Genomic DNA, 16,826 nt, shown 5'->3' with positions numbered 1-16,826 from the left:
ACCCTTTTTATCCACTTGCCATTCTCAGTAACAAATGCACAAATGTCTCTTGTGCAAGGGTGAATCATAAAGTAAAAACGCAATGGATATAAGTGGACGCAATACAACATGTTTGTAGTGGCTTATGGGTAGTTCAAACAGCCACAGCCTTTCTACCCATTCATAAACTCTACATTGAGTCATGCTGTTTTCACTTCCATACTGAGCCAACATCCTTCGGTATATTTCAGCAGGTTTCACTGCCTCTCTACCCAAGAAATCGCACTATGGCATGTTGTTCAACAATGGTGCAATGTTGAAGCATGTTCATTTGACCTTGACTTCAACCAGACTAAGGGCAAAGCTCTGGGCTATGCATGCTCAAACTACCCATAAGCCATTGCAAACATGTATTGTGTCAGCTTCTATCCATTTTTGGTCGTCACATAATTTTCAAATTTCCTTTACTTTTTGATTACCCTCATAAATATTGAATATATACTGTATATTGTCAAATGTGTACCAGGTGGACTAGCATCCTTACTGGGACGGAGAGCAAGACCTTATTGTTCCTATTCCCTTTCACAGTCTGATAGAAGAAATATTGGGTGGACTGGGGAAAGTTGTCGACAGAAAGCCGTTCATCCCCCCCGACATGACAGATAGCGGTGTTCCTCTGGCATGGCCTCAATGTGGACACCTGTAGGGTTGCATGGGAGCATTCCTGTTGAGTTTCCTGGGTGCTGCCAGGGTGGGCTACCACCGTGCGAAGCTGTGGCACCAAGGGGCTCCTGGGTCCAGCAAAAAAGAAGCCACCCACCTCGATTTGAGAGCTGGGAGTCAACAGGAGGTGGAAAAGGCTGGCCTGGGAGAAGTGGAAGGAGTGAGGAAAAGAATTATATTGATTTGTGTTCTGTGCTGCAAGCAGGAGCCTGTGAAGGTACTTATAAATAAAAATCACATGCTTTTGATCTCAGGACTGTGCTGGTGCCATTGTGTCTGGGGTTTTGGGCTCAGTGATGCCCTACAGTGGTCACAATATATATATTTTCCTCTGGGAATTTTTGTAATGTTGTTAAACTACACTAAATCACAATTGGTTTCATTTGCCTTTTTTGACCAATCAAAACGGAAAGACTCCTTAATGTCAAATTACAAACAGTTCTCTACAAAGTCTTCTATATTTATAACAAGTACAGTATAAATCACAAAATATTTAAACATGCATTTATCTATCTCCTTTAATGTGGCACCCCTAAATCACAACTGGTGCAACCATCTGGTCTTATAAGTCCCATAATTTGTTCAATGGAATATCACCAGGCTGGGGGTTCAATCGATTGTAATATAAACACACCTGAATGTGGAAGGCGGCACTTGTGGTGAGTCAATATGGTAGTCTAACCTACAAGGTGAAGACAAAAGAACACTCCAGGCAACTCCATGAAAAGGTGATTGAAAAAAGTAAGGGTATGTAGACAAGAAAACAGACAAGTCACTGAATATCCTTTGGAGTCCAGATAAATCAGTCAATGAGAAATGGACGGCACAGACGTACATCTATCAAGAGCAGGCTGTCCACAAAAACTAGTGAGGAAGGCCACCGAAGCACCAATGAGAACTCTGAAGGGGTTTCAAGCTACAGTGGCTTAAATGGGAGATCCTCTAAAGACCACAACTGTTGTCCGGATGCTTTACCAGTCGCATTTTTATGGGAGAGTGGAAAAGAGAGAGCCACTATTAAAAACAAAATGCACATGATATCGCATCTAGAGCTTACCAGAAGGCACATGAGAGACCCTGAAGTCATCTGGAAGAAGCTTCAATGGTCTGATGAAACCAAAATAGAACCTTTGGCCATCAGACTAACTGCCATGTTTAAACATGTATTTTTTCATGTATGTATAATAATGTTTCCTTTTTGTTTTTCTTTTTAATAATTCTTTATCTGGCTTTTATTTCATACTGTTACTCTTTTCTATATAAATCACTTTGGTCAACTTCTAATTGTTTTAATGTGTTATATAAATAAATAAAAGCTAAACTAAAACTAAACACTGCTATCACACTATCAGAAACACACTGTGAAGCATGCTGGTGCTGAAGGATGCTTCTCTGAAGTAGGCCCTCAAAGGCTTGTGAGGGTAGAAAGTAAAATGAAAACATTCTTATCCAGCAAGACAACGACCCCAAGCATAAAGCCAAAACTATACAAAAATGGATTAACAAAGTCCTAGAGTCAGAGTCCAGATGCCAATCCAGTTTAGAATTTGTGCCTGGACTGACAAACCTGACAAAGCCTGAGAAGTTCCGCAAAAGAGAATGGAGGGAAATGGCAGTGTCCAGATGTGCAAAGCTGATAGAGAGACCTGTGCACACAGACCCCAGGCTGTCAGGGCTGCCACTGACAAATACTGCCACTGGCTACAAGGGGGCAAATACTTATGCAATCCATTGCTTTGGGTTTTATATTTGTAATTCATTTAAACTACTTTGCAGAGATCTGATTTTACTTTAACATCTCTGTCGATCAGTGTCAAATGAGAAAAAAATTAAACCCACAGTGATTCAATAATGTATAACAACAAGATGTGAAAACTACCAAGAGGGTGAACACTGTTTATAGGTCCTATATGTGTTAATTCAACATATGAAAGAGTATTCATTGCCTTTTTAGTACGGTATTACTGTCACTAGTGTGTGGGAGACATGAAAGTAAGAATTTCATTTTACTGTGCATACTAGACAATAAACTTCAACTTGAACCTGTTTCTAAAATTCCACACACTACGAAAATGAGGTCCCACCTTGTGGGATTCATTTCCATTTCCATTATCTGAATTGACTTTGCTTTAGCAGCCAGTCACAATCCAAAGACATCTTTTCACATGCAACAGTCTCACAGCAGTTTTGTCATGAACTAGAAGCCCTAAAGCACATTAGTTCTAAACACACTTCCAAAAATGCCCATCAAACCTTGGCTAGTAATGAGGGCAAACACAAGATCTTAACAAAATAAAAAGTTTATTCTCGCAAAATGTTCTATTACACTGTGAAGCTTCTAAGAGCACAAAAGACATAAAGAAGTTGACAGCAACACACGGCAATCCAAGCAAACAAAAATCCCAATAAAGAGCTCAAGGCAGAGTCAAAGAAAAGGGTGCAGGTTTAAAATATCTAAAATCTCACAAGCACAAAAAAAATCACAGTAACTCACCAAACACTCCTACGCAAATTGAAACTGAACCGCCAGGAACTGTGGGGGACCCTGTGAATTTATAGGGTGGAGTGCAGTCCCTGGCAGTGATGGGCACACGAGGAAAATGGAAAAGGCAGCTTATATACATAGACAAAATAAAAATAAAGAATGATGCACATTATGAACAAAAGAGACATTAAGCATGAATTAGAACCCGAGCCAGAGCAGGAACCCTGGCTGAAACATGACAAATACTTTGACACAATCACCCATCCCAGTGACTCGTACCTTCTCCAGGTCTTGCAGGTAGAGGAGAGCAGCATCACAGGCTTTCTCAAAACATAACAAAGACTCGGCCTTTCTCTCAGTCCGGCGCACCACAGAGGTCGTTGACAGCTGCTGACGTTCTAAAGAGAGACCTAGAAAAGATGTGGCCTGCTATGTTGAGTTACTGAGCTGAACAATCAAACGAGTTTACTTAATTATGAAAAGTCCTTCATACGAGACATATCTCAAAGTGAGGCAACAGAATGTCAAGATGGCATCAGGGTTAGCAAGATCAAGACTCATGACTTGTCATGTTCTGGATTAGAACCGCTATCCTTGATATTAGATGCTAAGGCTTCTCTATTGCTGGAGTCTTGAACGTTCCTCATGCCAATACATATTGTACTTTATGTTTGTAATTGAAGAGCTCAGTTCCAAAATCAGCTAAGTACAAAAGATAAATTTTGGAGATAAATAGGAAAATCTGGGTCCGTAAGCAGATTTTGAAACTAAATCCCTAAATCTATAGCGCTACACTGTTGCAATTAGCAGATTTTGAAGCTCAAACATATTTTCGCCGCATGACCAACTGCATGAAAAGTCACAATCACGTGTTCACTAAATTTTACCAAAAGGTGTAATTAGCAGATTTTGGAACTCACATCTTCAATTATGCCCTGACATCTTGTATTGGTGTAGAAAATCTTCAATTTTTGAACTGCAGACAGCTTATATTAAGTTTTTAGTATTTTGCTCAAACGAACCAAGACAAATTGAATTTACAGGACTCTGAAAAGCAATTTGGCTACAGACACAATTCACATTTAAAGTATTTCTCTTTCCTACATTTTTCCTGTATTGTACTAGTAAATTATAACATTAGTGCATCTGTTTCAGTAAGTTTAAGTATAGACACCACAGAACCAGAAGCTGTTTTAATTAATTTTTAACCTGGCAATGGAAAAATATTATGGACACCACTGAGCCAGAACCTGTTTCAATTAGCTTATAACCTGGGAAAGGAAAGAAGTACAAAGTGAGTAAAAAAAACAAAGGCTTTGAGCAGCGGCATTTATCACAAGCACAAGACAGTCAATCAAATGTGTTGTAAAGGAAACAAGAGAACAAATGAAAAGGTTTGAGAGTTTCACCCCATATATTTTCAATGTCCACAAAGAAAAATGCTGATAGCGAGTAATCATAAGAGACTGAGTCAATAACAATGACTAAACAAGAGGATTAGGGAAGCGGGTTTTATAGTTGAAAGGGAGGAAGCGGCGGGTTCTGGACGAAAGTGGGGTTCTGTAGGAGGGTGCGGCCTCACAGCAGAAGTGGGCTTTTGCTCTGTAGGTCTGTAGAGAAAGGACAAAAGGCATTAGTGCAGTTCATCAACCCCTGTCTCTGCGTCTTCACCTTGGTTAAGCCCTTAGACTGCCTCCCATGCACACGTGTGTGACGGTGTATAATGCAGGGCTGCATCCATCAATGATTTAAGTAATCAAGTAATCAAATAAGAAATACTTTTGCTTTATTTAAGAGCAATAGTAAATATACAAAAAAGAAAATAAGACATCTCTCTTAAAATGAATAGCTAATTGATTTCCATTTTAGAAAAAAAACATTTTTATTGCTTAAATTATAAAACTAAACCCATTTAGTGCATTTACTTGCCATATTACATTCTGGGTTTTAAAGAAAACATTGCTTGAAATGCAAAAACAAATAAATATGAAAATATATCAATTACAAAGTAAAGTAAAAAAGGTTTACATTCGGCCTTAAAGTAAGGCATAGGTCAATAATAATAATAATAACACATAAAAATTGCCTTTAAGTTGTGCAATTTAACTTTCAGAACTACAAGTTTCAACCTAACTACAGCTCAGGAATAACGTACGCCTTCACAGTGTTCTTGGTTGGCTTTCTGGCATTTGCAGCAGGCAAAAAAAAAACTTCTGGCAGGATTGTACAGTATGTCCAGGATGAGGTAGACATGGTGTGTGTGTTTCTGTGTGCGTAAGCCTTTAAAGGAGCATGTGGTGGTTGCAATGAAGAAACACGAGCATACCAACATGCTCAGAACTGAGGCTTGCTCTGCACTTTGATGCATTGTTTCCTGCTGCAGAAAAGAGACGCTCTGATGGCGTGGATGTTGCTGGAATACACAACAAGGACTTGGCCAGCGTCGGATAGCGTGCTACATTTGCTTTCTCTCTCTTTCTCCATTTTGCAATCTGTGCCATCATATCACACCTTCATGTCATGTATACACAGTGTAAGTACGTTGTTCATCACTAGTAATCATTGTATGAAACAGGTGTAGTGATATGGATTAAATGAAGCTTTGATGCAAAGAATTTGCAAAGAGTTTGCAAAGAATTTGCTTCAATGATTTTTAGTAAAGTGTCCTGTGGGACCCTGGAGGCAGCTGATAGGTACCGGCAGGCCAAGCAGAATGTGACTTTGGTGGTTGCTGAGGCAAAAACTCGGGCGTGGGAGGAGTTTGGGGAGGCCATGGAGAACGACTTTCGGACGGCTTCGAGGAGATTCTGGTCCACCGTCCGGCGTCTCAGGAAGGGGAAGCAGTGCAGTGTCAACACTGTATATGGTGGGGATGGTGCGCTGCTGACCTCGACTCAGGACGTTGTGGGTCGGTGGGGGGAGTACTTTGAAGACCTCCTCAATCCCATTAACATGCCTTCCAATGAGGAAGCAGAGCCTGGGGACTCAGAGGTGGGCTCCCCCATCTCTGGGACTGAGGTCACCGAGGTGGTCAAAAAACTCCTTGGTGGCAGGGCCCCGGGGGTGGATGAGATACACCCGGAGTTCCTCAAGGCTCTGGATGTTGTAGGACTGTCTTGGCTGACACGCCTCTGCAACATCGCATGGACATCAGGGACAGTGCCTCTGGATTGGCAGACCGGGGTGGTGGTCCCCCTCTTTAAGAAGGGGGATCGGAGGGTGTGTTCCAACTACAGAGGGATCACACTCCTCAGCCTCCCTGGAAAAGTCTATTCGGGGGTTCTGGAGAGGAGGGTCCGTCGGATAGTCGAGCCTCGGATTCAGGAGGAACAGTGTGGTTTTCATCCTGGTCGCGGAACAGTGGACCAGCTCTATACCCTTAGCAGGGTCCTGGAGGGTGCATGGGAGTTTGCCCAACCAGTCTACATGTGTTTTGTGGACTTGGAAAAGGCATTCGACCGTGTCACTCGGGGAATCCTGTGGGGGGGGTTCTATTTCCACTAATAGTTTTTACAAACAACTCATTTTGCCTTTCAGATGTTTTCTTCCGTCTATTACTGGATGACCACCTCAGGCATTACTCTGAAAAATTATCTTCCTTCTTCAAACTTCCTGTGCTTGAGCATTTGTAGCGTTTCAGTTGCCAATTTACTGACAAGAGGACACAATTCTGGCTTCTTCAAAAGATGACATTTTTCACTTTGGCCCATAACTACAGTGCAAATTCAACGTTGGTAAATCACTTCTGAGCTTGTGTAAGTGATGGCACACTTGGCACCACGAGTAGGGTTATTATACCATTACATGTAACACATATGTGCAATTGGCTTGCAAGAACATCAGCACCACACAATGGATAGTCTCAGAACTTACTGAATGTAACTCATACAGTACCTATAAAAAGTATAAACCCCCTTGTAAGTTTTCACATTTCAATATTATACAATATTGAATAACCGAAAAAGACTCTTTAATCCATCCATCCATCATCCAACCCACTATATCCTAACTACAGCGTCACGGGGGTCTGCTGGAACCAATCCCAGCCAACACAGGCAGGAAACAAACCCCGGGCAGGGTGCGCACACACACACCAAGCACACACTAGGGACAATTTAGAATCGCCAATGCACCTAACCTGCATGTCTTTGGACTGTGGGAGGAAACCGGAGTACCTGTAGGAAACCCACACAGACACCATGCAAACTCCATGCAGGGAGGACCCTGCTACCACTGCGCCACTGTGCCGCCCAGACTCTTTAATTTTAAAGTGAAAACAAATCGGTGTTGAGTCGTCTAAATTATTACTAATATAAAACTCAAAATAACTGACTGCCCAAATATTCCCTTTATGTTAGTATTTACCAGATGGACCTTTGGTAGCCATGACACCCTTGAGTCTGTGTGCACAGGTCTCTCTATCAGCTTTGCACATCTTAACTCTGTCTCTGTGCATGCGTGTCTGAGGATCACCATCTAAGCTTTTACCAAGTATGTAGTAGCACCTAGGGCCGGGGTGGGGGCGCTGCCACTTACAGTCGTGTCATGGTCTTCCTCCAAAGCCCAGTGAAGGCAATTGACCCTACCCCTTACGGTCCTAGGACTTTAAAAGAATGGCTGCCTGAATGGAGGCATCTTTGACCAAGAAGATGATCCAGACAGAGAACCTCCTGTAAGAGAACGTGCATCACAGGCAGAAGCCTGACGATCTAAGCCACTTTGTTACATGGCAGCTACTTTTGTTGTTATTTCTGTTATTTTATATATTGTTAAAACTACACTACTAAAAGGGGAGGACTGTGATAGCACCCCAAACTGCTTGTTATGTGTTGACCCTTCTTCCCTAGACCACCATAACTGCAATTAGTGTCTTATACATGAAATCCATGATTTTGAATGTCATCATCTCGATTTTTGTTTTATATTTTTTACAGCTTTTTCCTCAGTCTCTAAAAATAATGGAGATATCATTTTGGGGATTTTAATTGGAGACTGTTTTTTTGTTGTTTTATTTTTTTATTTTAGATGTTTTTGTAGACATCATTTTTGAGATAAATCTTCCTGAAGTGACAGTTTGTTTCTATTATCGGTGCCACTGTTTGTGATGCAGAATGCCAGGCTGTTGCTTGGCAGAATGTCCAGGAGTGTGAGACATGTGACATAATTACCACAATGGTATAAAGATTGGCATTGTACACTTCCTGACTTTCCAACTTTGTGGATAAATCAAAATATAAACCCCTCACATTTTTATGGTTAAAGATCTCTCTGGTTAGGATTGTCTTCTGTTGTTCGACTTTGATTTTCTTCTTGTGTTTGAATTTCATCTAATTGAAATATTCTGGTTATAAACTCTTTTGCTACATTTCTCGATTTCTTACAATTTTGTCTCATGTCCTGGTCATGGTTTGTTTGTTTGTTACAACTCTGACTTGCTCTTACTATTGTTATCCATCACACTTTAAACGATATAGTCAGTACAGAGGAGCAAACTCAGCATCCCTGCAATGCTGTAATGGCTACTAACTAGCATCTGACTAAAATATCAGAAGTCAGCAGATGACTTTACCTCTGACTGAAGCCCTGCACAACTGACCCTGGCAGTTAAAGTGAAATACCCAAAACCCCCTGCCTACGTTGACCATGAAACAGAAGGTGGTGAACAAGCTTGAGCACTCATGAAACCCCTGCAGTAAATGAGCATGTTGTGTCACTGAGTATTAATCAAGGTGGCAAAATTCACACAACCACAGTCTCCTGGGATAGAGACAGCAAACCTTAAATTGAGAAACTTGTTATAAACATCATCTAAAGGCGTGTAGATCCACATTTTTACTAAAACATTATTTTCACATCCACTTGAGCTTCAGGAAGCCAAAGCCGGCACTTGTAGCTTTGAATATGGAGCAGTGACTCCAAGCAGTGGTGTCCTATCTTGAAGCTTCAGTTAACTGTCCTCAAGAGCTGGTGATGGTAAGTAGCTGTGTGGACTGCTCACTTATCATATATCTCACATACAGTATGAGCCCTCTGTTCTTTCTTCACTATTCAGTTTGACTTGATTTTTTACACGCCATACTAGAATGGTGGTGCCCAGGGATTTTCACGTAATTTAAAATGTTTGATAGAAACATGAAGATATCCTCCAGGAAAATTAGTTAAAATTAAAAGCTGATTTTCTGCATGGGGACAAATAAAGTGATATCTAACAATATACCTATCGGTTTATTCACTGCCACTTTGGAATCTGCAAAGTGCCTAAAGGCTTACCGAATGTCACATACTTTGTCCTTTCTGATGTTGTGTTGTTTGGCATTGCTTTCAAAAAATAGCAATGTAAGTAGATCAGCCTGGGACCAGACTTGTAGCTGGTCTCGGGAGACCCTTGACATGAGACAGACTATAACACATCCTATAAAATCACTGAGATTTGAGAGGCATGTTGTCTCTATCCTTGGAAGTGATTGGGGGAATGAGAGAATAATAGGAGTACATTGGGGAATGTTAATTCATAAACTAAGAGTTCTCCAAACCAAGAAATAGCAGAGGGAAGAAGTTCAGTGTTCCACATGGCGTGCACACCGGGCTTCTTTTAAAATGGATGACTCTCAGATTATATTGGTGGTTTTTTTTGTTTAAAAATAAACATGTATAAACTATTTAACCGCCCTGTGGTGGGCTTGCACCCTGTGTTGGCTGGGATTGGCTCCAGCAGACCCCTGTGACCCTGTAGTTAGGATACAGCAAGTTGGATAATGGATGGATGGATGGAAACTATTTAACAATGTGCATGTAATAGCAAGACACAGATCAATACTCGGAAACTGTCTTAGAAGTATTTGGTAAGTTTTTAGGAGTTAATATTCTGGTAATTTAACCCCATCAGCCTCTATTGTAAAGTGCCATTGAGGCCAAGATATTTTTTTAAATTTATAGAACTTTAGAGCACAATTTTGCACAGAAAATGCAAAAATACCACGTTTGTAAGGAAATACGTTCAATTTGAAAAATATTGAACTTGAAACTTGAACTCTGTGAACCTACTACAGTAGTTTTCTTTTATTTTTCAAAAAAAAAAAATTAATTGTTTTTTGAGAAGATCCAGTAACAGATTAACAGCAAGCTCACAATTTTTTTCCAAAACACTAAGCAGAATTTGACATGAATATGATGAGGCCTTTAATGACGTCTTGGGCACAGCCATCAGCAGTGTGTCTGTCTGTGGAAAGAGTGGTTTACTTACCTCAACAGTGACTTTTATATCTCTGGTGACTCTTCCTATGAAGTCAGTGGACGGAATTGGACAGTTCTGGGGGAGGGGGGTGGGGGGTGGGGGGGGGGTATCTGTCATGTGGGCACTGGAAAGGGGTGTGTGGCGCTCCTGATGTTTCTGCAAAAGGACAAAGGTCCAAGTGTTTACAGTCCTGGTGCTCCCCGTATTGCTACATGGTTGCGAGATATGGATGCTAAACAGTGACCTGAGATGAAGACTGGACTCCTTTGGTACTGTGTAGAGAATCCTTGAGTACTGCTGGTGTGACTTTGTGTCAAATGAGCGGTTGCTCATGGAGTCCCAAATGAGTCCCACATTACCTGCATTGTGAAGGAGTGTCAGTTGCAGCACTACCGCCATGTCACGTGATTCCCTGATGGTGATCCGGCTTGCAGGATCCTTATTGGTGAGGACCCTAGTGGCTGGACCAGGCCAAGGGGACACCTATCTAACACCTGGTTGCAGCAGATAGAGGGTCATTCCCAGGGGGTGGGACTGAACCACATGTCTGCCTGGGGGGTTGCCAACCAGGATCCCGAGCTGTTTTGTTGTGTGGTGGGTGCAGCAAAGCGCTGTACCAGTGCATGCTCCCCACCCTGACCTAATGAAATGGAAAGATGAGGTATCACAGGTCTAAAAATTCCATGGCATGTGAACACAACAGTAAAAACTCTAGTAGAGGAGTCACATCTGACCCAGGGTTCCTCCCCTGGCTGTTCCTCAAATTGATGTTTTATGTCTCTTTTTTCATTTTTGATTCTTTGATTTATGTTGATTATGTTAATGTTACTTTTAATGATGATATGCATCATTCATTCGTAACCTGCCTATATTATGTTCTATGTGTTTTGAAGGTGGTCCACCAACAGTCACCAGGAACTGCCCTCTGTGCTATAAATCTGGAGGGTCTCCCACAGTTCCTGGCAGTTCATTTCAAATGCGCTTGGGAGTGAAGAGTTTACTGGTGTTTATGTGACTTATTGGACTTCTAGATTTTCGACCTTCTGCTCTGGATTTTGACGAAATCATTGAAAATCTGTATTGGGAATCATGTGCTTTGGATTGCTTTTGGTGTTAATGGCAACTCCTTTTTGCCTTTTGTGCTCCTGCAGAGCTGCTTTATTATTAAAAGCAGGTTTGTGAACAATAAATCTTTTTATTTATCTAGATGCTGTGTTTGCCCTATTACTAGCCAGGAGTTGATGATGATATCCCCTTCTAATGTGCATTTTTGGAACTACATTTTTGGGACTATACGCTTAGAGAGGTAAAGAGATACACTGACAGGAGGACAAGAGGCCAGCATGGTGGTTCAAGAGCGAAATACTGGAAATAAGAAAGGAGTGTACATCTGTGGTCTTCATGGGCAAGTAGGCCAGCTACTCCACCAGATAGTAGGGAGCCCACTATTGCATTTAGGCAGGCCAGAGAAGCTTACAGGATTTATATTCAGTTACTCTGCACTATTTTTACATTTTGTTTATTTACCTACCCTCGTGGGTTTGGGTTGGCTAATAAATCCCCCCTTTTCATTTATGTGGTCTTTCTTTGTGTTCATTCTGGGCTTGAGATAGTTCTTGTGTGCCCCCTACAGGCCAAACACCTACAAATCAGATGATATTCAAAAGAAATCCCAGACTGTTACTTAAAGACCTCTGACTCCATACATTCACACAGTTGGACAAATGTTCAAATGTACTGCACAGATAGACGTCCACACTCTTCATGACGTTTCTACACTCTGCTGAGGCCCACCTGTGGCGCTGCCAACTGAAGCTTCTCATCTGTACTAACAGACAGGAAATGTGTGCACACTGAAACCCCAGCCAGAAATAGTCAAGCCAGATTTATCTTTGAATGCATCAATTTTCAGACTGATTGTTTTTTGAGTTGTGTTTTGCTAATTTATTTATGCAATACAGTGAAATAACCATCTATCCATTTCCTAAACCCACCTTTCCAGAGCAATGGTCTTGTTAAAGACAAAAGACATAGTAGCAACAAACACACAGCCTCGGCCACTTCCCTCGTTTGTTAATATTTTGACCCACCAGACAGCTGCATCCATGTAATAAGAAGCAGACTTGAGCTGACCAATAGACAGCAGTCACTCCATCAGGAGGCTTCTCCTTCTTTTTTTTTTTTTAACTAATTCCTCTAGTGGAACCTCCTCACGTCAACCGTTCAGCTCCGGAGACCATAATTTGAATTCAGGGCAGAAACTGTCCGTGTGCCTGGTCTTTCCTCAAGATTTCAATGTCACATTCACTGATGACTCAGAATTGTTCCCATTTCTTCTAACTGATGATCAGTCTTGCAAGATCCCCCCTGGACATGGCATACTGTAAGTTCAATACAACATCTTTGTTCTCCCATCAGAGGCCTTTCCAAGAATTAAGCTCCCAGTTTGATTCCTCCTTTTACTTCTTTCCCTCTCAGGATATTCAACTCTTAAAGATTCAGGTATCTTTTCTATCACAACCCCCCCCCCCCCCCCCCCCCCCCCCCCCCCCCTAAACTGCATCTTATCTTATCATCTTCCATTCCATTCTAAAGTCCTGGTTCTTGGATTTACTATAACTTAATCAAATTTCCATAAAAACTCCTTTCAATCAATATATGGGTAACACATGTCAAGGAAGATGATCAAACAATGAGGTGATCTTCAAATATTTCCCAGTGCTCTAGGAATCCAGATTATCAGTTCACTCAAAATTGTCCAACTCACTCCACACTAACTATACACATAAGGGGCTATCCCAATATTCACATTGTCAGTTCTGTTCAGCAAGCCGTTCAGGCACCTCTCTGCATGAGAAATTGCCCTTTGCCATTTATGTTTTTACTGGATATTCATAACTGATTATCTTCTCTACTGGATTTTTCTTTTCCCCATACTCCTCAGCTCCTTTTTCCTCTTGACTCCTCTGATCTCCTCAGAAAATTGTGTTCTTCTTAGGTACCTTAACTGCTAAACATCTAAGTGTCTTGCAAGCTTTCTCTTCAGCAAATGTTGCTCATCCTTTTTAAATTTAACACCCTTAAGCTCCATTTAGATGAGATTAGACTTACATCAGGAGATGGGGTCAAGTAACAATGACCGGAGGGCCTCTGTAGTTTTAGTCCTGTGTGAATCGCTCATGTCAGTACCTTTTCATAGACTGCATGTTCACATCTCAGTAAAGATTACGAAGCCTTCTACCTTCTTTAAAAAGTCAGTAAAAAAAATAACCCCATGTTAAACTATTCCTTTGCGAATGGACATGTGAATTAGACAGGACTAAAATTACAGAGGACCTCTGGCATTAAATATCTGATCTGGCAAGTGTGTCTCAGAGGACAATGCTAAAGAAATTGGAAATCATCTCAACTGATGACAGACATCCATTAGATGTAAATCAGGAAAGACAGTCACTTTGAAAACCCACACAAATTGCTCCAGAAGTTCCTTTGTTCCTAGTGCCATACGACTTTTTCATAAGGAATATCAGGGATTTTAAGGTTTGAAATGTATCCTGTAACCACTTTTGCCTAAATACGCTTTATCAAACTGCCTTACTTTAAACAGTCTTGTCTCTATTTGTTTTATTTCATTTCTTTTTGTCTTGTTATTAGATGCAACTGAGAAAGCAAAGTTCATGTTTTTTGTGTAAGCATGACTAAATAAAGCAACCTTGAACCTTGAAATACTTTACCTCACCGCTTGGTCCGCAGTGATGATCAAGAAAGCCCCGACTTGCTCTCGTGTATTATCGGAGAAGGTGGCTGCTATGATCTTCACAAACTGATTATATGGATATATATTTATTTATTGTGTTGTCTTTCATGCTGCACCTCATCCCCTGGCACAGCTTCAGCCACAGGGAAACCCCTCTTTTAAACAGCATTCTAAGACACACAGCCTCAGAATGGCAGTTGTTGGTTTAGCTGCTGCCACACCACATACAACTCATCGCATGTGTCTATGAGTTTTTAAAGCCAGGTCTCTCATCTGCGGTCCTGCTCACTCACTTGTCTGTCCTGACTGCCTTTAACTCGGTCCCAGCCCTTGCTGCGCCTTTCTCTCCTCTCAAAGAAGACAACTCCACATCTCTCCACATCATCCAGGGTCCTCGTGCCTCTCTTGTGTCCTCTCCTCTTCAGCTCACCTCACATGTTTAGGTTTAGGTTTAGGTCTGGGGACTGAGGCAGATATGGCAGAGGTTTGATTTGCTCAGTGGGGACTGGGTGGTCTCGTGGCCTTGGAACCCCTGCAGATTCTTTTTTTCTCCAGCCCTCTGGAGTTTTTTTTTGTTTGTTTTTTCTGTTCTCCTGGCCATCAAACCTTACTTTATTATTTGTTACTTAGTATTGCCTAATCTTATTTTTATATTTTTCTTTCTTCATCTTGTAAAGCACTTTGAGCTACATAATTTGTATGAAAATGTGCTATATATATAAATATTGTTGTTGATTTTGTTTTCCTTTAACCATTTTTGTGTTGCTGTGGACATATATTTTGGGTCATTGCCCTGCTGAAAGATCCAACAATGGCCCAGTTTTTGTTTCTTGGCAAAACCATTCAGATTTAAATTTAACATCTCCTGGTATTTCATTAAGTCCATAATGTCATGTGCCCTAACAAGTTTCCAAGGGCCTTTAGAGTAAAAAAGGCCCCAGAACATCACAGAATGTCCTCCAAACCTGACAGTTGGGATCAAGTTTTTTTTTATATAACCAGTATTCTTTTTACAACAAACACACCTTGCAATAAAGTTCTATTTTCATTTTTTCTGAACATAGAATACAGTTCCAACCAAAGTTCCAGCAGGGTTTGGCAAACTCCAGATGTTACATTTGTGGTTAAATGAAATGATAAGGCTTTTATCTGGCATGCCTTCCAAATAATCTGCTGGCATGGAGGTGGCATCTGATGGTAGTTTTGGAAACTTGGTGAACCCAAGATGCTCTCCTTTTTTCTGTATTTCTCCAACGGTGATCCTTGGGGGAATTTGTGGCCTCTCTTACCATCCTAAGCAGTGCGTGTCTGTTTGGGCAAAATAAATTTCCAGGCAAGTCGGTAAAAATTAAAGTTGATCTGAACTTTTTCATTATTGACTTACTGTAGATATGGGAATTTTCAGGTGATTAGCAATATTTTTACAGCCATTCCATGACTTACAAAGGTCTCATTTGAATTGTGCATAATCTTATCTTTCTTATTTTGATTAATGAACCTGCAGGTTTCACTCCCTCTGCCCAATGAAATCTCACTATGGTATGTAGTTCAACAGTGGCGCAATGCCGCAGCAGACAGTCCATGTTCATTGACCTTGGCTTCAACTAGGCTAGCGGCAGAGTGCTACACTGTGCAAAACATGCTGCAGTGCGTCAGCTTCTATCCATTGCAGTTTCTTCCTAATTTTCAAGTTGACTTTACTTTTTGATTTCCTGTCGTATAATATGGAAGCAGTCTGAAGGTCACGATCATAAGATGCTTCACACATGTATTGAAAAGAGTACATTAAATCATGTGTAGGAATATTGTGAAAATACACACTAAGCAATACTGCATTGTTTTGATTACTAAAACTTGTTGACCAGAGCCTTAAATATATAAAGATGACAACACATTTTAGGAAAAATCCAGTGATACTGATCAAACACATTCATAATAAAACTATTAATGTAACTCATTTTTTTTCTCAGTAATGACCTTTCTGTAATGAGTATTGATTAGCCAGTCACACTGTAGCTCAGTTAGCTAATCACACCTTCCAAAAATAAATTCTTTTTTTTGGTTTGCTAGTTTTGGAACATTTTTTGAAAAAACAACACTAACTCTATAAATAGATGGTGCAATTTACACATACATTTCTGCAACAGAATTTTCTTTGCCAAAGACACACAATCTTACAGTTTGTTGTGCCATTCCTCAAAACAGTTTCTGTGGCATGTCACAAGTAATTGGAGCAGATTGCTTAACAATAATGGAAACTATCAGCGATAATGAAATCCCATTCCAACCATTCTTGCACACCATCACACACTCAGAAACTTCATTTGCTGTGCAATTTCAACTAAACAGAGTGTCACACATCTTCTGGCTGCATGAGTTTAATCAAATGAGAGCTTACCTTAGTTAACCTACAAACCAGAGAATGCCAAGTGCACGTACAGTGGATTGTAGTAGTTGTAGATTTCATTTTTATTTGACAAGTTAGCCATTTTCCACCATACAGTAAATCTACATTCAATAGATAGATAGATAGATAGATAGATAGATAGATAGATAGATAGATAGATAGATAGATAGATAGATAGATAGATAGATAGATAGATAGATAGATAGATAGATAGATAGATAGATAGATAGATAGATAGATA

At 40.6% G+C, this 16,826-nt stretch overlaps 1 protein-coding gene across 2 annotated transcripts in view; it reads right to left on the bottom strand.

Moving 5' to 3' along the window:
* ttc7a (tetratricopeptide repeat domain 7A) overlaps positions 1–16,826 on the bottom strand; it is a 425,510-nt gene that overhangs the window by 361,992 nt on the left and 46,692 nt on the right. For both annotated transcript variants that reach the window (XM_028820451.2, XM_051919615.1), the window contains exon 4: positions 3,467–3,597. In XM_028820451.2, the coding sequence (XP_028676284.1) occupies positions 3,467–3,597 (131 nt within the window). The remainder of the gene's footprint in view (positions 1–3,466; positions 3,598–16,826) is intronic.

The sequence above is a fragment of the Erpetoichthys calabaricus genome, chromosome 15 (assembly GCF_900747795.2).
Source record: "Erpetoichthys calabaricus chromosome 15, fErpCal1.3, whole genome shotgun sequence".
Classification (NCBI taxonomy): domain Eukaryota; kingdom Metazoa; phylum Chordata; class Cladistia; order Polypteriformes; family Polypteridae; genus Erpetoichthys; species Erpetoichthys calabaricus.
Note: the sequence above shows the minus strand (reverse complement) of the source record. Positions and strands in the feature narration are given on the sequence as shown.